Source organism: Manis pentadactyla, chromosome 8, assembly GCF_030020395.1.
Source record: "Manis pentadactyla isolate mManPen7 chromosome 8, mManPen7.hap1, whole genome shotgun sequence".
Lineage (NCBI taxonomy): Eukaryota > Metazoa > Chordata > Mammalia > Pholidota > Manidae > Manis > Manis pentadactyla.
Window position 1 is genome coordinate 51,471,373 of NC_080026.1, and position 26,536 is coordinate 51,497,908.

At 44.1% G+C, this 26,536-nt stretch overlaps 1 protein-coding gene across 2 annotated transcripts in view; it reads left to right on the plus strand.

Annotated features, from left to right (window-relative positions):
- The window catches only part of SLC35F3 (solute carrier family 35 member F3), a 461,126-nt gene extending 436,433 nt beyond the window's left edge, over window positions 1-24,693 (plus strand). For both annotated transcript variants that reach the window (XM_036919247.2, XM_036919248.2), the window contains 5 exons: window positions 11,721-11,940; window positions 18,253-18,378; window positions 20,424-20,616; window positions 21,374-21,463; window positions 24,251-24,693. In XM_036919247.2, the coding sequence (XP_036775142.2) occupies window positions 11,721-11,940; window positions 18,253-18,378; window positions 20,424-20,616; window positions 21,374-21,463; window positions 24,251-24,486 (865 nt within the window). In that variant the 3' untranslated portion in view covers window positions 24,487-24,693. The remainder of the gene's footprint in view (window positions 1-11,720; window positions 11,941-18,252; window positions 18,379-20,423; window positions 20,617-21,373; window positions 21,464-24,250) is intronic.
- Window positions 24,694-26,536: the final 1,843 nt, after the last annotated feature.

The window sequence follows — 26,536 nt, forward strand, 5'->3', positions numbered from 1 at the left end:
CCTGTTAGAAAGATTTTCTTTTCTAATCTCAAAGTTGAAAAACAACCAAGTTCATACAATTCTACCTTCCTGCTAATGCTGGAGTGCATGTCCTTTACAAACACCTCACAACCTGCTTATCAATACTTTGAAGATATCAAGTGACATAGGCTATATAAATATGCTATGCTTCTAGCCATTCTGCCATCTATCTTCAGTAAAATCTCTCAGTGTGTGCTGAAGTCTGGGGAACTACGCTTTGGATACAAAATGAGTGTCCGAGTATGCGCAAGGGAGCTGGAACCAAATTCTCTCCATGGTACCTGTTTTCTTTATAACGCAGTTTAATTTGTCCTAATCATGTGGGTGGGTTGTGAATTTTATAAACAACATTTGAGTCATCTATAAACCCTAACATTCTATTATGAATGCAGTTAATCAGGAAAGTTGTAAAATTTGTGGAAACCTGTAAGCATGAAGACGTTTTTCAACTTTTTTTCTTTTTATTAAGGTATTATTGATATACACTCTTAATGAAGGTTTCACATGGAGAAACAATGTGGTTACAACATTCACCCATGTTATCATGTCCCCCCCATACCCCATTGCAGTCACTGTCAATCAGTGTAGTAAGATGCCACAGAGTCACTGTTTGCCCCTCTGTGCTACACTGTCTTCCCCATGATCCCCCCCACACCATGTGTGCCAATCATAATGCCCCTCAATCCCCTTCTCCCTCCCTCCCTCCCCACCTGTCCTCCCCATGCCTCCCCTTTGGTAACTGCTAGTCCCTTCTTGGAGTCTGTGAGTCTGTTGCTGTTTTGTTCTTTCAGTTTTGCTTCGTTGTTACACTTCACGAATGAAGGAAATCATTTGGTACTTGTCTTTCTCCACCTGGCTTATTTCACTGAGCATAATATCCTCCAGCTTCATCCATGTTGTTGCAAATGGTAGGATTTGTTTCTTTCTTATGGCTGAATAGTATTCCATTGTGTATATGTACCACATCTTCTTCTTTATCCATTCATCTACTGATGAACACTTAGGTTGCTTCCATATCTTGGCTATTGTAAATAGTGCTGCAATAAACATAGGGGTGCATATGTCTTTTTGAATCTGAGAAATTATATTCTTTGGGTAAATTCCTAGGAATGGAATTCCCAGGTCAAATATTATTTCTACTTTTAGTTTTTTGAGGAACCTCCACATTGCTTTCCACAATGGTTGAACAAGCTTACATTACCACCAGCAGTGTAGGAGGGTTCCCCTTTCTCTGCATCCTCGCCAGCATTTGCTGTTCCTAGTCTTTTCAATGTTGGCCATCCTTACTGGTGTGAGGTAATATCTCATTGTGGTTTTTATTTGCATTTCCCTGATGATTAGTGATGTGGAGCATCTTTTCATGTGCTTTTTGGCCATCTAAATTTCTTCTTTGGAGAATTGTCTGTTCACATCCTCCACCCATTTTTTAATTGGGTTTTTTGCTTTTTGGTTGTTGAGACATGTGAGTTTTTTATATATTTTGGATGTTAACCCCTTGTCAGATATGTCATTTACAAATATATTCACCCATACTGTAGGATGCCTTTTGTTCTACTAATGGTGTCCTTTGCTGTACAGAAAAGAAGGTTTTTAGTTTGATGTAGTCCCATGTGTTCATTTTTTTTAATGTTTAGTGGTTTTTTTTATTTTGGTATCATTAATATACAATCACATGAGCAACATTGTGGTTACCAGGTTTGCCCCATTACCAAGTATCCACCACATACCCCATTACAGTCACTGTCCATCAATGTAGTAAGATGCTCTAGAGACACTACCTGTCTTCTCTGTGCTATACTGCCTTCCCCATGCTCACCACAACGTTATGTGTGCTAATCATAATGCTTCTTATGCCCCTTCTCCCTCCCTTCCCACCCATCCTCCCCAGTCCCTTTCCCTTTGATAACTGTTAGTCCATTCTTGGGTTCTGTGAGTCTGCTGCTGTTTTGTTCCTCCAGTTTTTGCTTTGTTCTTATGCTCCACAGATGAGTGAAATAATTTGATATTTGTCTTTCTCCGCCTGGCTTGTTTGACTGAGCATAATACCCTCTAGCTCCATCCATGTTGTTGCAAATGGTAGGATTTGTTTTCATCTTATGGTTGAATAATATTCCATTGTGTATATGAACCACATCTTCTTTATCCATTCATCTACATATGGACACTTAGATTGCTTCCATTTTTTGGCTATTGTAAATAATGCTGCAATAAACATAGGGGTGCATATGTCTTTTTGAAACTGAGCTCCTGCATTCTTAGGGTAAATTCCTAGAAGTGGAATTCCTGGGTCAAATGGTTTTCTATTTTTAGTTTCTAGAGGAACCTCCACACTGCTTTCCACAATGGTTGAACTAGTTTACATTCCCACCAGCAGTGTAGGAGGGTTCCCCTTTCTCCGCATTCTCACCAGCATTTGTTGTTCTTGGTCTTTTTGATGCTGGCCATCCTAACTGGTGTGAGGTGATATCTCATTGTGTTTTTTATTTGCATTTCCCTGATGATTAGTGATGTGGACCATATTTTCCTGTGCTTGTTGGCCATCTAAATTTCTTCTTTGGAGAATTGTCTGTTCATTCCTCCACCCATTTTTAAATCAGGTTATTTGCTTTTTGGTTGTTGAGGCATGTGAGTTCTTTATATATTTTGGATGTTAACCCCTTGTCAGATGTGTCATTTACAAATATATTCTCCCATACTGTAAGATGCCTTTTTGTTCTGTTGATGGTGTCCTTTGCTGTACAGAAGCTGTTTAGCCTGATGTAGTCCCATGTGTTCATTTTTGCTTTTGTTTTCCTTGCTCGAGGAGATGCATTCAGAAAAAAGTTGCTCATTTTTATTTATTTATTTTTAATAAGCATTTGGGGAGGGGATATTTTTTTAATTCTTTTAATTTTTAAAAAATTTTTATTAAGGTATTATTGATATACACACTTATGAAGGCTTCACATGAAAAAACAATGTGTTTAATTACATTTACCCATATTATCAAGTCCCCACCCATACCCCATTGCAGTCACTGTCCATCAGTGTAGTAAGATGCCACAGATTCAGTGTTTGCCTTCTCTGTGCTACACTGTTTTCACTGTGAACATTCACACCATGTGTACTAAACATAATACCCCTCAATCCACATCTCCCTACCTCCTGACCCGCCCTCCCACACCCCTCCCCTTTGGTAACCGCTAGTCCCTTCTTGGAGTCTGTGAGTCTATTGCTGTTTTCTTCCTTCAGTTTTGCTTCATTGTTACACTCCATAAATGAGGGAAGTCATTTGATACTTATTTTTCTCCACCTGGCTTATTTCACTGAGCGTAATATCCTCCAGCTCCATCCATGTTGTTGCAAATGGTAGGATTTGTTTCTTTTTTACAGCTGAATAGTATTCCATTGTGTATATGTACCACCTCTTCTTTATCCATTCATCTACTGATGGACACTTAGGTTGCTTCCATATCTTGGCTATTGTAAATAGTGCTGTGATAAACATAGGGGTGCACTTGTCTTTTTGAATCTGAGAATTTGTATTCTTTGGGTAAATTCCAAGGAATAAGATTCCCACATCAAATGGTATTTCTATTTTTAGTTTTTTGAGGAACCTCCACATTGCTTTTCACAATGGTTGAACTAGCTTACATTCCCACGAGCAGTGTAGGAGGGTTCCCCTTTCTCCACATCCTCGCCAGCATTTGTTGTTCTTAGTCTTTTCGATGCTGGCCATCCCTACTGGTATGAGGTGATATCTTATTGTGGTTTTAATTTGCATTTCCCTGATGATTAGTGATGTGGAGCATCTTTTCATGTGACTGTTGGACATCTGAATTTCTTCTTTGGAGAATTGTGTCTTCATATCCTTCACCCATTTTTTAATCAGGTTATTTGCTTTTTGGGTGTTGAGGTGTGTGAATTCATTATGTATTTTGGATATTAACCCCTTGTCAGATATGTCATTTACAAATATATTCTCCCATACTGTAGGATGGCTTTTTGTTCTGTTGATGGTGTCCTTTGCCATACAGAAACTTTTTAGTTTGATGTAGTCCCATGTGCACATTTTTGCTTTTGTTTCCCTTTCTCAAGGAGATGCATTCAAGAAGAAGCTGCTCATGTTTATATTCAGGAGATTTTTGCCTATGTTGTCTTCTAAGAGTTTAATGGTTTCATGACTTACATTCATGTCTTTGATCCATTTTCAGTTTACTTTTGTGTATGGGGTTAAGCAATAATCCAGTTTCGTTCTCTTGCATGTAGCTGTCCAGTTTTGCCAACACCAGCTGTTGAAGAGGCTGTCATTTCCCCATTGTGTGTCCGTGGCTCCTTTATCGTATATTAATTGACCATATATGCTTGGGTTTATATCTGGGCTCTCCAGTCTGTTCCATTGGTCTATGGGTCTGTTCTTGTGCCAGTACCAAATTGTCTTGATTACTGTGGCTTTATAGTAGAGCTTGAAGTTGGGGAGTGTAATTCCCCCAGCTTTATCCTTCCTTCTCAGCACTGCTTTGGCTATTTGAGCTCTTTTGTGGATCCATATGAATTTTAGAAAAATTTGCTCTAGTTCATTGAAGAATGCTGTTGGTATTTTGATAGAGATTGCATTGAATCTGTAGATTGCTTTGGGCAGGATGACCATTTTGACAATATTAATTCTTCCTGTCCATGAGCATGGGATGTGTTTCCATTTATTCATATCTTCTTTAATTTCTCTCATGAGTGTCTTATTTGTATTGTCTTTTTGATAACAGCCATTCCAACTGGTGTGAGGTGATATCTCATTGTGGTTTTAATTTTCATTTCCCTTATGTTTAGTGATGTTGAGCAACTTTTCCTACACCCATTTTCCACTTATATGTTTTTGAAAATGTCTTCTGAGGTCCTCTGCCCATTTTTTAGTCAGATTATTTATGTTTTCGATGTTGAGTTATATGAGTTCTTTATACATTTTGGATACTATTGTATGTATTATTGGATATATCATTTGCAGATATATTCCCCTATTCTGTGGGTTGCCTTTTCCTTTTGTTGATGGTTTCCTTTGGTGTGCAGAAGCTTTTTAGTTTAATGTAGTCCCGGTTGTTTATTTTTCTTTTTGTTTCCCTTGTCTGGGGAGATATATCTAGAAAAAATTGCTAACAAGGTTCAAGAATTCACTGCCTATGTATTCTTCTAGTTTTTGTGGTTTCATATCTTCTGGTTGGGATCTGAGTTTGTTTTGAGTTTGTTTTGTGTATGGTGTAAGAAAGTGGTTCAATTTCATTCTTTTCAATGAAGCTTTCCAGTTTTTCCAACATCATTTATTGAAGAACCTGTCTTTTCCCCATTGTATTTTCTTGCCTTCTCTGTCATAGATGAATTGACCGTGTAAGTATGAGTTTATTTCTGGGCTCTCTAGTCTGTTTCATTGATCTATGTGTCTGTTTTGTGCCAGTACCATAATGTTTTGGTTACTATAACTTTGTAGTAGAGTTTGAAATCAGGGAGCATGATACCTCCAGTTGTGTTCTTTCTCAAGATAAGCAATCCGTATTTTTAAAAGCTCCCTGGGATTTCTAATACCAATGGTCTATATGTCATTGTTTGAAAACCATTGGTCCTTCGTAAAGGAATAAGCACATTCATTGGTTAAAATTATTTATAAGACATGTGATAGACTCTGAGAATATAAGATGAAGAAAAAGTATAAGGATTGCAACACAGAGAAGACAAGTAGTGATTCTACAACATCTTACTATGCTGATGGAAAGTGACTGTAATGGGGTTTGTGGGGGGAACTTGGGGTAGGGGAGAGCCTAGTAAACATAATGTTCTTCATGTAATTGTAGATTAATGATAACAAAATTTTTTTTAATGTTTAAAATAAATAAATAAATAGCACAAAATAAAAAAGAAGAATAAGTATAAGGAGCACATGGAGCTTACATTCTAGTGAGGAAGTAAGATGATTAAATAAGCAGTTACAGTAAAGTGCAGTTATAATAATGGGTACTGTGTGTATAATAAGGGATACGGGGCATGTGCAGAGCACATATATATCGGGCACTTCACTGAAGCGGCTGTATGAGCTGATACAAATAGATGGAAAGAAACCAACTAAAGAAAGAGGAAAAAAGATGAATGTTTCAGGAAAAGGGAGTAGAGACCCCTTTTCTCAACAGAAAAATCCATTGAGACCTAAAGCAGAAGAAGAAAGAGCATTGAATTCACAGAACAGAAATGAGCTGAAAGTAGGTTAACTTCAGAGCAGAGGTGGAGAAGTGGTGATGGAGAAAGCTAAAACAATCACTAAAGCCAGGGCAGAAAGAACCTGGGAAGCCTGTGGGGAGCTTGGCCATCATAAAGTGAGGGAGGAGGAGGATCTCTCTGACTGTAGCATGGGGTATGGGATGGACTGCATTTGAGAAGACACAGCAGTGGAGAGAGAAGCTCAATTAGATTCCAGTGGAAGCAGTCCAAGTGAGAAGGGTAGAGGCATGGGCCAGGGTAGTGGCCATGAGAATAAGATATTTAGGAGAAATAATCCGTAGACCTTGGTAATGAAATCGATGCTAAGAGTCAAAAAGAGAAGTTTAGAGTGGCTCCTAAGTATCTAGCCTGGTTTGAAATATGAATCATGGTACCAAGTCATGATTGAAGACTGAAGTGAAAGTTACTGTGCTCATTTGGGAAAGCTGAATTTGAGGTGTCCAGGGGGTCCAGCATGCAGATGGTTCCAGTAGAAGTGCGTTGACTAGAGAGTCATCAGCTGGCCTTTGAAACCATAGTGCTAAAAGAGATTGCTCAGTGGCTGTTTGCATGGTGAAAAGAGGAACTAAAAGAGAAACCTGTGAAAATACTGAGAAGTCTAGTGGAGGAAGCCTGGGAATGGCATGGAGAAGTCCGGGCAGAGCCAGGGGACTCCACTGAGTTGGAAGCTAAGCATGGTGTTTCAGGGGAACAGTCAACAATGTCAGAGACTTCCAACCATAAGGTGAACACTGTTAGATTTCACAATGTGAAGGTCCTTAGTAATGAATCAATCTGGGGGTTTGGGTGAAGGGTGGGAGTAGTCACTGCATTAAAGTGAGCGAAAGAGCGGGAGGCAGATGTGGAATGTATGCAGATGACAATTCTGAGAAAATTTGGCTTTGAAAGAGGGGAAAAGAGAGGAGAGGGAGCTGACAAGATGCTAGCTTTTGTGGGGGAGGTGGGTATTTTAAGGTTGGTGAGGCTCAGACACATTTAAATGGTGATGGAAAGGATCCAAAATAGAGAGGATCATTGGTATGTTCCCTGAGGACTGAGCACAGGGGTAGGGCTGGCTCCACCACGATCCAATTGAGCGTGAGTGCATGTTTTAATCCATGTGGGCTACAGCATCTTTCTGTGTAGCTTATAGCGCATCCCTCTATCTATGGTTTTCAAACTGCGCTCCTCAGAGTGTTCTCAGAGCACTCATGTTTCAGCTTCAACCACATGACTCCACTCCTCTCAGATGTTTTAAATAACTTTTATTTTTAGCCATTTAATACATGTGCATACTTTGGTAAAGCAAAATAGTAGTAAAAGAATTATCATAAAAAACAGGAATTCCTGCTCCACACCTGCTCACTGTCATCCACTCTGAATTTTTGTATTTATACCAAGTAACCAAAATTAAATTCTTATTTCTGTGTTTCTTAAATGTAGACAACTACTGATTTCTGTCTCATCCCATGTGTCCACTTTCCCTGATTCTGTTCCCTCCAACATAACACTATCCCAGTTTTTGGTCAACAGTATTTTTATTATTATAAGTCATGCAAATGTTGCACACCAGCTCTGTCTCCTTTTGTGAACCACCTGTCATTTTCCTGCCAGCAATATTTGCCTCTTTTGTCTCACTTATCTTGTTTTCCATTTATGATTGCCATTTTTTCCTAAATGTTCCACTATTTCAAAAACCTATCCATATTCTCCCTGAGCTTGCTTAATCACAAGAGTTTGCTGGGGACTTGCCTCCCACAGCCCTCTGCATCTCCCTGGTCCACCCTCGAGCATCTGCCTTGGACCAGCTCTCTCTTGCCTGTGCAGGAGCCCTATCTCCTGCTGCCACATCTCCTCCTCCTCCTTAGTTTGCCCCTTGTTTGGGGGCTGCCTGTCCTCCTGTGGCTTGGGAGACAATGTTTTCAAGTACTGCATAACTGAAAATATCTTCATTCTACCCTCACTTTTGATTGATATGTGGCTGGTTAGAGAACTCTGGCGTGGAAAAAAATTCTCCTTGAAAAATGTTAAGGCTGTTATTGTCTAGCTTCCATTTTTGTTGTTGAGATGTCTAATGCTGCTAAGCTTTCATATCCTTTAACCTATTTGGTTTTAGTTCTCTAAAGACCTTTCAAGCTTTATCTTTATCCCTTTGTGTTACAAGCATGTGTCTCATTGTGGTTCTTTCCTCATTCATTTTGTTTGGTACTTGGTAGGCCATTTTGTTATAAAGACTCCTGTCCTATGCCTCTAAAAAATTTCCTTTAATTATTTCTTTTGTAATTTCCCCCACTTAATTTTTCTCTTTCCTCTTTCTGAAGTTTCTTTAGTTCAATGTTGGACCTTCTGTCTTGACCTTCTAGTTTTATCTTTTCTTTCTTCTTTGTGTCTCTCTTTCACTCCCTCTCTCTGACTCATAAAAGATATATTGACTTTATATTCCAACTCTTCTATTTATTTTATAAGTTTGGCTATCCACTAATTAATTTCAAATATCATTTCCTTTTTTATTGCCATTTGTTCTTATTTCATAGACACAACTGATTCTCCTATCTCTCCAAGGATATTATGTCTCTCCCAATACCAGTGTGTAAATACTACTTTTCCTTCAAGGTTCAGCTCAAAATCCATATCTTTTATGAGGCCTTCTCCAGTCAGTCCCACTCTGTCCACTAGACATGAATTCCATAGCACTATTATATTCCCTACCATCAAATACATGATATTTGAACTTGCATTGTTTCCTATTAAGGAATTGGCTGTATCTCCCCATTTGCACCATATCTTCTCAATTCAATACTTCTTTTATATCAGCCAGAGCCCTTGTCTAAGATTATAAATATAACAACTAACATGCTTTTGAATTGAATTAAATGATAATCCATCCTAATCTTACCAAGCCAGACCATCCCAGTTGGGGTTCTTTAAAGAGTACCAAGAACATAGGCATTTGTTAAATAATAAAAGTGTAGAACTTAGACATTTTTATATTTTATTCTGTCTTTCTCAGCATTTCATTTACACCTCATTCAATAGCAATATTTTAGTGATTTGCCTTTACTGAGTCTTCCTTGGTGCTTTGGACTTAGATGCCATAGGGAAACACAACTCTGTTTACTCACTCATATCACATTGGTTTAGGAAATATTTAATTGAAATAACCAAGAGGAATTGGCACAAGCAGGATTGGAACCAAGCCCATCTAAATCTTGGCCAGCATACGACTCGATTGGTAGGAACCAATGGTCTTGGGCGGGCTGAATACTGACCTGACAGCCTTGGGCCTTTCATCTGCCAAGGACTGAAGGGCATCAGCTGTCACATCGGTTAAGTGGCAATCAGTCAAGAAAGTGTTCTACTGTACTCTATTCTTGTACCAAGAAGCAGTCTCTAGCAAAAATGGATTCGTGCTCATCTTCTCACTTGGGTCCCCTTGCATCCAAGGGTATAATGGACAAGCCAGTGACGTGGATTAGTGCTCAGTCTGTGGTCTCAAAACAGCACAACATTCACTGGCCTGGAGACAATCATCTTGGTCTCAGTAGAACCAAGACCTACCCACCTGAGCTGTAATCTACTGGCCATAAGTCCTCAGGGGGCCAACAGAACTCTACTGGGTGCAGAAATCCTGCCTTTTCCTTTTCCAGGGTGGATCCCCACACCTCCCCTCACTTCCAGTCAGCAGTTTGGGCCATCAGTACCCAGCCAAGTCTGTGCCCCAATCCCTTCCCACCACTTCTACATGCATCACACCTTGGAGGAACTAAACCTAGACTCTCATAGAGGACGTAAGGTGTCCACTTGGCTTTGGATGGCTCTGCTACAACATGAATCATTTTTTTGTAATAGTGAGTCAGGGGAAACTTGAAAGTCCTACTTGCACTGTGTTCCTTTAAGAGTAAGTATAGTTAAAATAGATTGGCATTAATGGCAGGAAAGAATACTTGTATTTCCAGTTGATCACACTGAAGGGTACTGGCATCACTTTATAGCCACCACAATTACAAACTTAAAGGAAGCCATCCCTGGTCACTGTCCCTGAGGGAAAGAAGACTGTTCTGTGAATAGGGGCTCAAGAAAACCCCATAGAAAATGCAGCTGAAATAATGTATGAAAGTCATGTGGCAAACAGAAATAGCAACCTACCAGTTAGATGAGAGTTTTATCTATACAAAGCCAAACAGAATCAATTCAGTTGAACTGACTTCATGATAAATGTAGTGATTTGAATGTTTTACCTGTGTTGGTTTAGAAGCAATGTAGGATTCTAAGTTGAATCTAAGTGATGAGTTTTTTGTTTCTTCTATGAACATCCCACAGTCAAGCAATGAACAAGTACAGATTTCATTTTAGATTGATGATAAAAACAAAATTAACAACCACTCCAAATCCCCCTTGACTTTTGTCTTAAATTTTCCTCTTTCACTTTGCAGCAGTTTACTGCTAAATGGCTTATTTCCCCACCCTAGCATACTTAGCTTATTTTAGTCACATCTTGTCCTGTGCTGACTCCCTTCCTCGCTCACCGGTGCCTCGGCCATGCTGGGCCTGGTCTGTGAGCCTGGACAGTCATGGTTGCAGGAGCAATGTGTCCTCGCTTGTCTGCCCCTGGCCTGGCTCGTCAGACCCAGCAGAGCAGTGATCTTTGCTCCCCAACATTGAGGCAGCAGGCAGCTGTCTGTAGACCAAGCCCCTCTTGTTCTCTCTCCACTCTCTCCACCCCGTGGCCCCCTCTACTGTCTTCTGTGCATGGAAGATTGGCTTTATTTTTCTTAACTGGTTTTTCAAATATCAACAGTCCTTCCCCTGTAATCATGGAAAGCCTTTCCTCTTCAGGTGTTTCTCATCTCACTCTTAAAATGCCATATTCTTGGATCTGCTCCTTCCTCCTGGGCTGGTCTCTTAGGTGGCATGAACTTCCACAGTATAATAACAAATTCTAAAAAGGACCTGATGAGAAAATGTATAGTTACCACTATTTGTGTCATAGCCAAGTGTATTAGATGCAGCCAAGAAATGACTGCCCCTCTCTGATCACAAACACAATTCTAAGGAGGGGCAAATTTAAAAAAAAGTTCCAATGAGTTCTCTTCAAGTATCTCCCTCAAAACAAAAGGAAAAGTGACTTCCTTCTTCTACTAAGCAAGTGACAGAATCCCTCAGTCAATTACCATGGAATCGGGCCTTCTTCAGATCAGATAATCCCAACACCACCTTCTTTCTAGGACCATCAGTTCCAAACCCAATATGAATAGAAGGAATAATCTATGACACCAGATCATGGTGTGATCTCTTTGTCAAGGGACTAAAGCCACAGGTTGAAGAGCTTTAATAGAAAGACGTTCATAAAAAATGATAATACATAAAAGGACCCCCACCCTTTCCTATATCTGCTGTAAAAAAAAAAACTTGTTATAGTAAGAAAATGATCTGTGTCAACCCAAGAATATAATAACACTGCCTCTCTTTCCTTGTTTTAGGGAATGCTGTCGATTTTTTGGAGACAATGGCTTGACTTTGAAGGTGTTTTTTACCAAGGCAGCACCCTTTGGTGTTCTTTGGACACTCACAAACTACCTGTACTTACATGCAATAAAGAAAATAAACACTACGGATGTCTCCGTTTTGTTCTGCTGCAACAAAGCTTTTGTGTTCTTGCTCTCATGGATCGTTCTCAGGGACAGGTTCATGGGAGTGAGGGTAAGTTCTTTATTATCTGTTTTCCTCCCTCACTCAGTCATGTCAACCAAAACCTGCCCATTGGCTTGCTTAGCTCCATGTGCTGGACCACAAGCATAAGCTGCTGACCACCTTCCTTCTGATCTGCATCAGAAAAGGAACCCGGCAGCGGGCCCGGTTCTTGGTGTGCCTTGCAAACCTTCTTGCTTGCAAACCATAGTAGACAAACATTCATTAAGGCACCTTTCATTTCAAGCATCTCAACAAGCATTCCCTAAAGTATGTACCAGTTGGGGCCCCAGCCTAGGAATGGTGATGTGCGCTCCTCTCTGTGTGCTCACCTCTCTCATGGGTAGCCGTGCCCTGGTACCTGAAGCTCTCTGATAGCACTGTCACCCTCTGCTTAGGATGCATCTGAAAGCCAAAGGTCTTTCCATATCCACGCACATGCACGCTCATGGTGGGCCTTGCGTCTCGGCCATGTGACAGAGCCAAAGCGGCCAGATGCATCTATGCGAAATCCAAGTTGCAGAGGGGATTCCATTTCCTTCACATCCCAACTGAAGGGAGAGTGAAATTATATCCCTTGAATTACCTCTCATTATTACAGCCACGATGTAGGAAATTCCATTAAAACGTAGTCAAATTTAGCTAGGCAAATTTTATAGCAGTTGTACAAAATATGATCAAAGCACTAGCAAATATCAGCTGAAATGCAGAGGGGCGCTCCCTGAAAAAAGGTAACAGGTAAAATTTTAGTGTTGACAGAATCCTGGTGTCTTGTTTGTCTCCCTCTGGTGGCCAGGAGCTGCTATTGCGTTCCCCAAACAAGGACAAAAAGAGGATTTGGCCAGGCCGCTAGTTCCTGGTAGTCAGAGCCCACCGCTCACTCTTCTGTGCACTCTCTGGCTAGGCCGGCGTGAAGCTAAGAGCCAGTTGAATAGGCAGTCCCATTAGAGCAAACGATCCCAACGCCCAGGTAGAGGCAGACTGCAGGCCCCAAACTTGTGTCTTTCACTCATTGTCCTGGGAGCAATGACATCACCCTAATGGTGGATTCACGCCCACCTAGTTACTCAAACAGCAGTGGGGACATGAGTCAACTGCTGAGTAGTATTTTTAGCTGGCAGTAGGGGGAAATTTTGTTTTGAGGCTCAGTGTTAATTTTGGAATAAAAACTTACTGTGCTACCACCCAGAAAAGCTTTCAACAAATAAATGACCTAATACATCTCCACATGAAATGCAGGTACTTCCAGGAGCAATCTACCCAATTGCCTGCCTGACAGGACACTGGGGACGTGGATGTCCTGGGGCCCATTGCAATTTTATTTTGATGTAAAATGCCAAGGGAATTCATAGAACTTCTTGGCATGACTCTGTGATGTCCAAAGCAACTTGCAGATGAGACCCTGTTACTGGGAAGAGAAATTTCAAGGTACTTTCTGCATCTAGGCAGAAGAAAACAGTAATTTTCAGGTTCAGAAAAGGAAGTATGAAAATACTTGAAACATTCCTAGACCATAGAGGACGATATGGCATGTCCAGTTCTTCTCTGTTGCTATTCGTGGCTAAGAGGGTTTCTGCCTAATATCGCTAAGTTACAATACAGTCCAGCCATCCTGGTCACCTGAACAGTTTGGTGTGCGCTGACCACTGCATGCCCAATAGTCTTGTGTTGAACCTTTGCTAGGCCAGCACCAAAATGAAGGTCGAAGGAGCCAGTGTTGGCGATAGAATTTTGTGACCTGTAAAGCACTTGTGCAGCTGTGGATCTGTCTGGTCATCATTGCTTCTCTGATTAATGACCAGTCAGCTCAGAGCTTCCCACTCCAAGTTGTGCTGGATTTGGCCTTGCACATCTTCAAGAGTTCAGAGAGCTAGTGAAGTCTGTGAGATGCCAGCAGTTGGCCAGAATGACTGGAAGTGGCCCCTTGGTGGAGATTTAAGGCCAAAATAATGTCTGATAGGCATGCGGGTTCTCTTACACCACTTCCCAGGCTGCTGGGTGAACTAGCAGCTTCTTCAACTGGCTAATTTCCAGAGAGTGGAGGGAACTGATACTCTTGCCCAGGTTGGAGGGCTGAGCATAGGAGCTTGGTTGTCATGTACACACAGAGAACACAATGGAGCCTCATCATTCTGTTCATGGAGCAGATTGCACAGAGGACCTGTGGTATTAAGACAGTCAAATCGCAAGGGTTGTGGTTCCTAGAAAAGATCAACTGGTCCAGGTCATGTGGACTGACCAGAAGGAGTAAATGTGTCTTCTCATGCTGGGGAGATCCCAGCCACTTATGGCATCTGAGGTGACTGTTGATAGGAGCCCAAGCTGGCCCCCGTGTCACCCTTTGACTCTGTGCTTACATGTGCTTTTATGATTCCTGGATCTCCAGACTCAGGGTTTCTAACATAACAGGGAAGTGCTCCAGTCTAGAGTCACGTGACTAAAGTTTGGATCTTGGTTCTACTCTTACAAGCTGTGGGACCTTGAGCAAGTTACTTAACATCTCTGGGCCGTAGTTACCTCACTTCAAAATGGAATATAAATACTCATAGAACAGTTGTGAGAATAAGAAGGTATATGTCTGGCACATAAAACTCAAATGTTCTCTTTCTCAGTGTTCTTATCACCCCTCTCAGTTGGAGGGGTTTGGTGCTCCAGCCCTGTTCTTTTGTTGACAGTGTCAGGAGCTGGGGAGCTGGCAAACATTTAGGAAGGAAGTTTTGTGTAGCAAAGGAGCAGCAGAATGGGAGCAAGTAGCACTCAAGGGGCCTGAGGTGTGGGCCCCCTCCAGCTAAGGCCCACAGCTTGGTCAGCAGCTGATAAGAAATGAGTGGGTAAGCCCATGCCTGGCACCCCCTCTCAGGGAAGGGGGTGGTGGTTCTCCGATTGTCCAGCAGCTGCTCCTAACAGCCCTCTACAGTTAGGGCTTCACAGCAGGCACAAGGGCAGAGAGGCAGGGAGGCAGGCTAAGGGATCAGCCCATGGGAGCTCGAGCCCTGGAAGCACATCTGGGGTCCTGTGCTTCTACCATGACACATTCCCATCTCAATCAGACTCTGGCTTATGTTTTCAACAATTATAAGTGTTTCACAAGGGGCTGTCCCTGAACGGTAAGACCACCTTCAGATGGTGACTGCTATCTGTCTGGGAGTCTGTCCCCTGCTACCTGAGCACAGCATGGGGAGGACACAGGGCCCGCAGAGCACAGGAGAGCACAGGTGGACGCCCACAGCCCAGGCCCCTTTCCACACTGCATTGAGGTGAGCTAGAGGTTCCCCTCTGAACCCTGCTACTCAGGATTGATGACGACAGTCCAGGCATCGGGGGGAAAGTTTTAAAGTAAATTTAAAAAGTAGTCTGTTCTTTCCCTACTTCAAAATCTCCCCAAACTGTACAAATTTAAACTTTCGTGGTCAGGGTTCTGTTTGGCAGAGGACATGCAGCCTGTCACCTCTTGAGGGGCAGTAGAAGCCATGCTAGTGTGAGAGATGACCAGGCCTCCTAAGGGCTACCGGCCATCCCTATCCCCTCTCTGATGCCCAGGGCTTTGCTCTCCTTCCCCCAGCCTGACATCTGACAGGGAGCATGTGGCCAGGAACACTGGTTGGCCACCTCTGGGTTGGCTGGGGCTCTGAATTGGAGCCCTGAGGTGGGCAGGTGACAACAGACAGCCACACTAGGTGAGGCCCCCTTGTGAGGCTGAATGGCAGTGTGCTGGCTTCAGTGTCTCCGTGGGTTTCTTCCTCAGCTGAAGGACATGCCAGCTCTCACCACTCTGGGCCTCAATGCCACTGTTAGACAGCAGTCTGGGTCCTGGGCCCTGGTTTTTGGATAGGTCAAGGGGATGCATGGGCTGGGGAGGGTGTGGGAAGGCGTGAGAAAGCAGACGTCCGGGGAAACAGAAATTCTCCATCTTCATTCATCCTTAGACTTAGCCTTTTCCTCATAGATGCCCAGATCTAGATGATTAAGGGCACGCGAGGCCACAGGACAAGCACACCCTCCCAGAGAGCTCGTCTTGGTGCGGGAGCCAGGGAATGTTTCCAGGCACACACCTAGGAAGCCAGATCTGTCATGGTGTAAGATGTACAGTGCACACTTATTTTTTGAAGAGAGAACTGGAATCTTCAAAGACTCATCAGGCTTGAGGAGGGACTCTTAGGCTCTGCCTCCAGCCCCGCTGGCTGCGGTTCAACTCCTCTGTGATACCAGGGGCGACAGGATGAAGCCAAGCTGCCAGCTCCCCTCCAGCAGTGTGGTGGCTGAGGCTAGGGCCAGGCCGAGTAGGCTGGTCCTGTGACCTTGGCCACTCCCAAGAGGAGAGGCCCCGCGGGTGTGAGCGAGGGGATCGCTGTCCCAGAGTCACCTGAGCTCAGGTCTCTTCAGATGTTGGCCTCCACATGCCTCCTTTCCCACCAGCCCCTTCCCTCAGCTACCCCTAGCACAACTTGATGGGTGCTTTTAGCTGTTTATTGTTTAATCAACAAAGAAGGGAGAGGAGGACGCTGGATATTGGCCTTGTAAGTCTGCAACAGAAAATAGCCCTCATTCTTTCATTTTCCTCCAACTTCAGCCCTAAGTTAGGTTAAGACTCAGATACCTTTGGAGATGCAAGGAAGCATCTGAAACTTCGCTGTTTTCCTCCCTCTCTCCCTCCCTCCCTTCTTTTTCTAATTGTTTTTCTCTGTGTTGACTGACACCCACTCAGGTGAACTATTCAGGCAGCCTCTCCACCTGGGATGTGTCTGGGAGCAGAAACCAGCCCTTTCCTGCTGGCTTCCTCACTTGCCCCTTTCTTGTTCTCTTGGGGAAAACAAATCACTTGTTGCCTTGCTACCTCTGTCTTTTTGTTCTAATGAGCAGTTGTTCACAGTACACGTAGCAGAGCATTTGAATACGAAAGACTCACTAAACCAGAGAGAGCAAGTAGACAGACTGCAGTCTGGTGCTTCTATTAAATGGCAGTCATCTCTCTCAAGAGCCTGTTATATGGGCAGACATATCATCACATGACAGTATTGCATGAGGAGTACAGTAGGAGAAATACGTAACTCAGACAGGCCATGTGAGACAACCACTTTACTTTTCACCAGCCTGAAAATGTTACATTTAAACCACAAAGGAAACCTCAATTCAAACCTCCCAGTGTAGGTGGCAACAGCTTATTATGTGAGTTGTACTTCCCTGTTTATGTACGTGAACACTGACTTTGCATTCAGACAGACCTGAAGTTTTGTGTACCTGCTCTGTCACACACCAGCTCTCTGATTTGGGGCAAGTTACTTCATCTCTCTGAGCCTCAATTTCCATGCTTATGAAATGAAAAGATCTACATACCTATTTTGAGGATTGATTGAGAAAATACATAGAAAACATTAACCCACGATCACTCATAAATGTTAGCTATCTGATATTGCTAGAGGTAGCTGGGGTCAATTTTGAATAATCCACAAAGGGATAAAACTTTCAATAAATCCAGTAATGAAAACGTGTTGCACACGTTTGTTCTGCGCTTTCCACGTTCTGCCTCCAGCAGCCCCTCCTTGCTCCCCACCCCATGGCATTTGTGCAGCTGTGTGACCACCTCAGAACAGGACTTGCACTTACGCTCTGTACTGATGCGTTTCTCCTTGGGGAAATGTTTTCCAGAGCAGTCCATCACCCGTGTACCGCATTGCTTTTAATTTTGCACAGCAGATGGATGTATGTTCCCTGGGGCTCCCATTCAACCTGAGAATTTTGTATCTGGACAATAACAGGACCAAGGGGGTCTGTGGGAGATGGCCCTGTACCTCCAGAGTTAGGATAATGTTTATAGCCCTTGTGACAGGTGACAGGTAACACCTGTCTTCTGTCAGAAGATCCTACCGCTGGTGTGTAAAATGGGGCTGAGTCCAAGGTCCTCACTAGGCCCTCTCTGTAGGGAGGTGAAAAAAAAACAAGACCACAGGAAGTGCTTCCAGAAGGTTGCAAAGGAGCCAAGAGGTCATGTGTCAGATGCTGTCTAGGCATTGCCTACCAGGCCTTGTTGTGACCAAATGACCTGTTGTCGGGATTACAGCCAACTCCCCTTGAGGTGACTGGCCACCTCGGATGCTAAGCCACTAGGCCTCTACTTGCTACCAGCTGTTGGAGATTCTTTGGATAGGAACAAACATTTAGACAAAGGAGTGGCCTTTGCCTGCTGTTCTCCAAAGAATAACTGGAAGGGAGACCCTCTCCTCTCACATCATTGAACTTTCACGAGCGTTTCTCCCTCCTGAGCCCTTAGGTGGTCCCTCCCATTCCTCACCACTACCCTGACCACCATTTCCTCCCTCGGTCCAGATAGTGGCTGCCATCCTCGCCATCGCTGGAATCGTGATGATGACCTACGCGGATGGCTTCCACAGCCACTCTGTCATCGGCATAGCCCTGGCGGTGGGCTCCGCGTCCATGTCTGCCCTCTACAAGGTAAGCCCCCAGGACCAGCTCTCCAAGCCTCTTGGAGAGCAAGGTGGGTCCCAGCTGAGCTGCTCATTGCCTCTGGGAAGCCTTCAATGGTAAAGCCTTCGATGGTAAAGCCTGTGCTTTACAACCAGCAGCTGTTTGCAGCATGCCCCAGGCAGACTGAGGCTGCCCTGATGAGGCGTGCACATGCGCTCAGCTTTGCCTGTCCAGACCTTTCCATCCATGGCCATGATGTACAGCATTTAGTATATATAGTGGGTGAAAAAATGGATCAGAGTCAGATTAGTGACTGCATTGTGTGGTATGGACTGCAGAAGGACCAGAGGCCCTAAGTGGCTGGCTCAGTGTTTGGTCAGATCATTTCCCACCAGATTGGACCTGAAATTTGAATATCTGGCACAGCTTTGTCATTTAAATCTCTTTACATGGCCACCACCCAGTACTGAGCATGAATCCATATGCATTTCAAGAATTGCCCATAGGCTGAATAAATGGAAGCACAACTACTCTGAAATGGTAAACGCTTTTATTACTAAAATTTTTAATACATACTAATTATTTTTGACAAAATGTAGGGATCCATTGGCAAGCATGTCCCACTTGTAGTTCTAGGTGAAACCATTTTCCATCAGCACATGTTCACACCTGGCTCTTAGTCCTCTACTCCATCGTGCCTCCTGCTGTTTGCTCCCCTGGCCTCCCCTTTATCCCTTTGTCCTCCTCTTCAGACCCAGAGCAGAGAAGGCAAATAGGTTCTGGTCTCTAAGCCAGGAACATGACCTGGAGGACACAATGAGAAACAAGATTTTAGCTTTGAGATTTATTGGCCCTTTGGGGATCCAGACCATAGGACAGAAAAATAAGCACAGCAGAAAGTTAAAGAAAAGGCATTTTTTTCCAGCTCATGAGGAACACATTTCATGGTTTCATAAAGTGAAATAACTGTACCTTCTTCTCCTGCATCAGCTCTGTCCTCCCTGCCCACAGAGAGACATACATGACCTTCCTTCTCTGGGACACATCTCACCACGAGGATGTGATAGTCTAGTGCCACTCAGAGACTTTAAAGCCACTATCCAAATGCAGAAATTATTAAAAGGCCACTCTGCCATATTAGCTATGTGCTAATGGGAAGCAGAGAGCATGTAGAAATGCAGTTTACGGTGAACACAGATATTCTGAGATAGACTTCCCTTTCCATACCCTCCACTGCCCACTGCGTATTCAGGTGGAAGGCTGGAAGCAATTTATTTGCCTCTCCATGCTTCCTACATATAAGCTCAGAAAGACCTGAAAGAGTTGCAAAGTGGCTGAAAAAGGAAGAGGCAGGAAAAGTAGGAGCGACAGCAATACAAAAACACAAACTGAACTCACATCAGTTCTATAACTGTAAGTCATAACTAGACACAGGGACTGGATGGGGGCCTGCTGCCTCTTGTAAGCTCAGCTTCCCAGCCACCGCAGTCTCATCTGGCCCTCTATTCCTGGCCTTTCATGCACCTGAAATATGTATAACTGGGAACAGGTGCAAGAAATCAAAGTTGGGTGCATTCTGCTCAACCCAGGCTGTTTGGAGGTGGTGGGATGGAGCAGAGTTGAGCTGGGAGTGTTAGATCCCTCCACACAATCTTTAGAAAATGTCTTCACAGCCAAAGCCCTTTTTCTTTGGGGCAAACTGTATCCTACAAGGTCAGAGATCAATTTTAGGGGCCCCTAAGAGGAATGTGTATTCAAGGCAGATAATTGTAATTTCTTCCTCATCTGCAATGGCTCTGAAGCTGGGATGTGCTATCATGAATACAACACAGACAAATCAAACCTAGTGTGAAAACCCATGGTTCCTGAAGGGGCTATGAGGCCAGGGAGTAGCTGCCATCATGAGGTTGCTGAGACTTGGGTCCCTGTACTGGTGGTGCGCACGGGCAGCCCCCATCATACCTGCACTAAGGCCTGGGGAGGTAGAATTCACCTGCCACAGAGCTGGCAGCACTTTCGGCTCCCTGGGGTGAGCTGGGGTCTGTGTGAACCCTCCTCTCTTTCTCCGGCAGGTTCTGTTCAAGCTCCTGCTGGGGAGCGCTAAGTTTGGAGAGGCTGCCTTATTTCTGTCCGTTCTGGGTGTGTTTAACATCCTCTTCGTCACCTGTATACCTGTCATTCTCTACTTTACCAAAGTGGAATACTGGAGCTCCTTCAGCGACATTCCATGGGGAAGCCTTTGTGGATTTTCAGTCCTCTTATTGAGTAAGTGGCCCCCGTCGGAGCCCCCAGAGAGCATGGCCTGGCAGCACAGGACCCCTGCAGCCCAGGGCCTCTTTGGAGACCCACGCCCTGAAGGAGAAAGCCAGCATGGATTCTGATTCTGGAACGATGGCCACTGCCACAGCGGCCACAGTCCCTGCTGCTCCAAAGTGAGCTGATAGCCCAGTGCTGTGTGTTACTACTGGTACTAGTACATTCCTTATAGGGCTGGCAAGGAGTTGGCAAATTAATGAATGCAGAACTTTTAAGGCATTGCCTGATAAGTGTCAATGTTCCATAAGTGTTTCCAGTGATCATTATTACCATCATCATCATCACCATCGCTTGATTCAAGGCTGGTCCTCAGCAGAGAAGCAACCAAGGAGGGGCTGCACCCAGGGTGTGTCCCAGAGCTCCCATTCACAGTCACCCCAGAATCATGGCCCACACAGAGAGGGCAAAGTCAAAAGATGATCAGGGCAGCCCCGACCTCTATCCCAGCACCTTCTCACTGGCTACCCTCTCTGAATCCCTTTTCCAAAGCTCCGGGAAGAGGAGAGCTTGTGCAACCAGGGTGTTTGTCCCTAGTCCCCAAGTTCTGGAGCCCTGCAGGAATCTTGTGTTCACTGAGTCAGAGCAAAGGGCGGTGCTAACCGCTGACATTCCAGCTCATCATAGAAGCTGGGGTCGCAGAGATGGGGAAGGATGTGAAGTCAGGGCCAGTCATGAGTAACACCCGTGTTTCTCTCCTCTCTTTCAGCATTCAATATTGTATTAAATTTTGGAATTGCTGTTACATATCCCACTCTGATGTCTCTCGGAATTGTCTTCAGTGTACCTGTGAATGCAGGTAAGCCCACGCAGCTTTCTGTTTCTGCTGGTAAATGCTTACACTCTTAAACACACACACAAACACATGTATGCACACACAAACATACACTCACAAATGCACACACATGTATGTTCTTGCTGTGTCTCATACAGAATGCACGTTTAACTTTAGTATAGCAAGAAAGCACTTAGGTAAAATGTTGTTTGTTATATATGCAATATATTCTCCATAATGGATTGATTTTCACTTACAACACTGAGGTACAGAAAGTCTAAAGCCATTTAGATTCTAACTGGTGTGGGGATCAAGGTGAATATCACTAATAGTATTAGTAAATATAGAAAAATATGTAGCAGAAAAAAATTTAAATTTTTTTAAGTGACCTTCAGTGGTAGAAAATTTGCTTAGGGTATGACATAAAGATATGTTTACAAATTGAAGAAGCAAGAGCATTATTTCCCACCTTCCAGAAGAGAGGGAGCCCTTTGCCTGGGCACTCAGGACCTTGCTTTGTTTTCCAATGGAGACTCGCTAACACAGTTGGCAGCTCTTCCAAAGGTTTGTTGTCACCTGCCACTCACCTCCTGCCTTTCCCTGCCTCATTCTGCTGTGAATTGTGGATTTTCTTCCCAGAATCCCCTACCTCACAGCTGACCTCCCTGTATAATGTGCTCTTTCTAGAGCACTCATCCCTTAGGCCTGAAATAGCTCTGTCCAGACCCATCCCCAGGACCCTCCTACTTCCAGCCATCAGAGGATTAGCTGCCCAAGGAAGGGAAAACCTTACCCAGTTCAGTATGGCCTTAATGTGCCTGGAAGCATAAGCAAAGCATCTTTCAATTTCCTAAGTCTTTTCCCATGATTTGATTCTGTACATGCCTCACACTGGCCCCTGACTCTTCTAGGAGCACCTCAAGGTGAAGTGTGGAAAAGGGCCAGGAGGGTGCATCAGGAGCCTGGGCTGAGGCTCAGCATACCCCTGCAGGCCCGGAGGATGGTGGTCCCAACTCATCACCACTCTTGACCTTAGCTTGTCTCCCTTAAAAGTGAAGATCATATTACCTGGGTTGATTCCTTATGACCCTGGTTGACAAGTAATAATCTATTGAGCAGCACTTCGCAATACAGAAAGCCTCTGAGGTCCTGCGGGCTGGTAGAATGTGGTCTGGCCTGTCAGTCTCTAGACACCCCAGGCTTCTGAAAAATAACCAACTTCCCCCTATGTTTTACTGCCTGTTTATAGTTACACCATGATCTTATTGCAAAAAGGCCTATTCCAGGCAGCTCTGAATAGCTCACTTTGACCACGTCATGTAGCCAGAGTTTGAGAGAATAATTAGAAATATTTCTTATTACTTACCTACAACATGAGATTTAATAATACGTCAAAGGAAGGAATCACACTGCACTCTCAGTTGGAGGAGAAAAGCAGAGGAACCTGCCATCACCTGACACGTCAGAGCAGAGTCTCGGCTGGGCTTTCGGGCTCCCCCTTGATGTCCCTCTAGTGCAGCCTATGTGATTTGCTCTTTGACTAGCCCCATCTATTGAATCAACAGAATGTTCCAACAACATTCAAAATTGAAGTGTTTCGAATATAGTGAGGGAACAGAGGCATTTTGGTCCCACCAAAGGGCTGTTAACAAAGTTATTTCCCCAGTTTCCCCTTACCCCCTCACCCATTCTCTGCGCACCCTGCAGGCCACACGAGAGTCGGGGAGGGAAGGCAGAGCAGGGGGGCAGGTGAAGTGAAGGAACAAGTGAGACAGCCAAGCCAAAAAAAAGCAGCAGGACAACCCCACACACAGAAGCTGCCCAGCACATCAGCTTCCTGAAGCCACATCTTCCGAGTCAGCACAACCCGCTTGCACACATGGCAGTGGAGAAAAGCAGTCTGGTTCTCTCTTGGGTAGCAGGCAGGCTCCAAATTGCTTTGTCTGGTTTAGTTAGGAAAAGAGAGAAAGAGAGAGAAGGAAAAGAAAAGAAGACAGAAACCTTTACATCCACAACGTTTTGGTCTATTTTAGAGGAAAACAATAACCTGGATTTTTATTACTGACGTGAATCCTACTTCTCATTATGTTCCCTCAGGGATACGAATCAGAGATGAGCCATGTGCTCCATGGCCCTTTAGTAAGCTCTAACCACCAGCGTTGACAGGGTGCATAGAGCCTCACGCTAATAAGGCCCTGGGGAACAAGAATTTATACTGATTATCTTCAAAAACACCAGTTCAAGTTTGGTCTTCAAAACGTGTGTGTGTGTGTGTGTGTACATCTGTACATATGTACATATATATATATATATATATATATATATATATATATATGCATGTGTTGCAAAATAATGCTTTAAAATTATAAAAGTAGATATGTTCTTGTGGTAAATGTGCAAACTATCAAAAACATGAAGAAAGCATTAACGGTTTTCATTATCCTGCTGCCCAGAGGTGGCCACAGTTTAACTGCGGTGTATGTATGTCTCTCCAACTGCCTTCCATTTGTTTTGTCTCCTGCACAAATCAGCATCTGCCAAGGCGCCCAGTCAGTGTGAGAAAGTGAGACCCAAGGGCAAGGCCTCATGCCCAGGGGGGTTATAAAATTAAGGGTGATTGGCTAGGGGGCCCTCTTGGAGCAAAACCAAACTGAAGAAGATTCTGTGGACAAGAGAAGCCAGCCGCCCGGCCACCGGGCAGAAAGCACCCCTCGGAAGGCCGCTGTGCCCAGGACAGGCCCCCCCCCACCCCAACCCCCGTGCACGGGCCTGGCCTGCCTCGCGGTAACCCCGCTTCTCTGTCCCGCGCAGTGGTCGATCACTACACAAGTAAGATAGTCTTCAACGGGGTGCGTGTCATCGCCATCGTCATCATCGGCCTGGGCTTCCTCCTGCTGCTCTTGCCCGAGGAGTGGGATGTCTGGTTGATTAAGCTGCTCACCCAGCTCAAAGTGAGGAAGAAGGAGGAGACGGCGGAGGGCGGCGCGGACCCCGGCCCAGGGCCCCTGAACAAGAGCAGAAGAGCCCGCCCTTCCTTTGTCCGCTGACCTCAGCGCCACAGAACTCCTGGAGAACACTCATGCTAATGAGCCGGAAGTCTGTTCCTGACAGGGGGAGCCTCGGTTTGGTAAGGTGTACATACCTGTACAGTTTCGGTTACCTGCGGTAAGTCATATGGCATTTTTCGGCATGTCCAATTCGCTTGCAGTCTTCTCACATCAGACTTCTCACGTAAGGGCACCGAAGCACCAGGGAGAGCAAGAAGGCCCTCTGCACTTTTCAAGTGAATTCGAAGCAGGTTAAAATTTTCCTTGCATGGATTGTTTTGGATGACAGCCATTCTGGACCAGGCAGGGCAAATGTTTTGAATCTTAGCAACTGAAAATTACATTGCACACTGTGATTATTTTTCAGCTATGGTAGGTCATATTTTGTTTTATACCAGAGCTGTACTTTTAATTTTAAAGGATTTCAAGGAACAAAAAGATAATTGTAAATTAATTTGGATGGCTGGATGGATGGGATGTGAAGCATAAAAGCATCATGGACAGCAGAACCCATGTACTGTGCTGATCTGGGGTGGCAACTGGAGGTGGACAGGCCAGGGAACAGAAAGGGAAAGATCAGTCCAAGCCCCAGCTGGCTTGCTCTCCTGAGTCTGTGTAAGATCATGCAAGAGAAATTACAGTGCCTTCTACAGAATTTCTGTCTTTACCTATGTGAAGCCAGGTGACATTATAAGTCACTGGCACTGTCTTATAATTTAGATGTAGAAATCTTTCAAAACAAATAAAACTGTGTGTGTGTGTGTGTGTGTGTGTGTGTGTGTGTGTGTGTGTGTGCACAAAATGACAAAGCTGATGACCAGTACACTGGAAGGTGGTTCACAGTGTGCAATGCATGTGTAAGGCAGACTATGCAGGAAGTGAATTGCTGGTTGCTTTTATTTCATGATCAAGACTGAAAAAATTATTTACTGAATCTGTAAATCTTTTTATGAAACTTTAAAGCACCAGGCTGTTTACTTACACAATTTAGGTCTGCCAGAAAATTCTATCTGTGATAGATCTGTAAAGAGGGACAAGGGGATTAGAGTTTACTATTTTTGAAGTTTACATTGTTATATATGAAATGGAAACCTTACTTTGAAATGTTGTCATAATCAACGGTGCACTCTGTAACCATGGAGTCTTTCGTTTCCTAGGGGAAAGGGGCATTCATGACCTGAACTTTTTAGTAAATTATCCTTCTCATTTCCCATTACCTGTTTGGCAAAACAGATTAATAAACTATTTAAAAAAGAAGCATTTAGTGCTGTCTTGGTGGCCTCTTTGTTACACTCCCACTGTGCAGCTTCTGACGTTTCCTGCTTCTCTCCCAGTGAGCCCAACCTATTAAACTTTCAAGGCATGTAAATCCACTTTAAGGGAGGAAAATTCTTATTGTAAAGACAGAGTTGACTTTCACAAAACCAAAATGCAGAGCAGCCACAGGCCTCACAGAAAATGTCTTGTCTCTCCCCTCCTCCTCTCCTTATCCCCCTGCCCTGCCCTCCACTCAGCCCTGGGTGTGGCTTCTGTCTCTCTTTCCTGCACAGCCTGGTTCCTCTGCTCAGCTGACACTGGTCTCTCAGAGCTGCCTCAACGTGGCAGCTTCCATTACTAAATCAACATGGTCTTCCAACTCAGCTCCCACACCTAACTTCCAACTTGGGTGTCCTGAGCTGGGGCAGCAGGATCCTGAAACTGCCACCTCCACAAATCTGTCTGGGCTCCAAACCCCTCCAGTTACCTCAGGGAGCCAAACCTACATTTCATTTGTAAGCCATACATGGCAAAGTTGGAAAACCCTATATTGGAACAGATTTACCTTGTTCTCCCATTGGGCATAAAAGACTCTGAAGACCCAAAAGAACTGAAAGCAGAGATTCTAAGAGAGATTTGTATACTTATGATCATAGCAGCATTATTCACAATAGCCAAGGAATGGAGACAATACAAGTGTCCATCAACGGATGAATGAATAAACAAAGGTGGTATCCATACAATGAAGTATTATTCAGCTTTGAAAAGGAAATTCTGACACATGCTACAACAT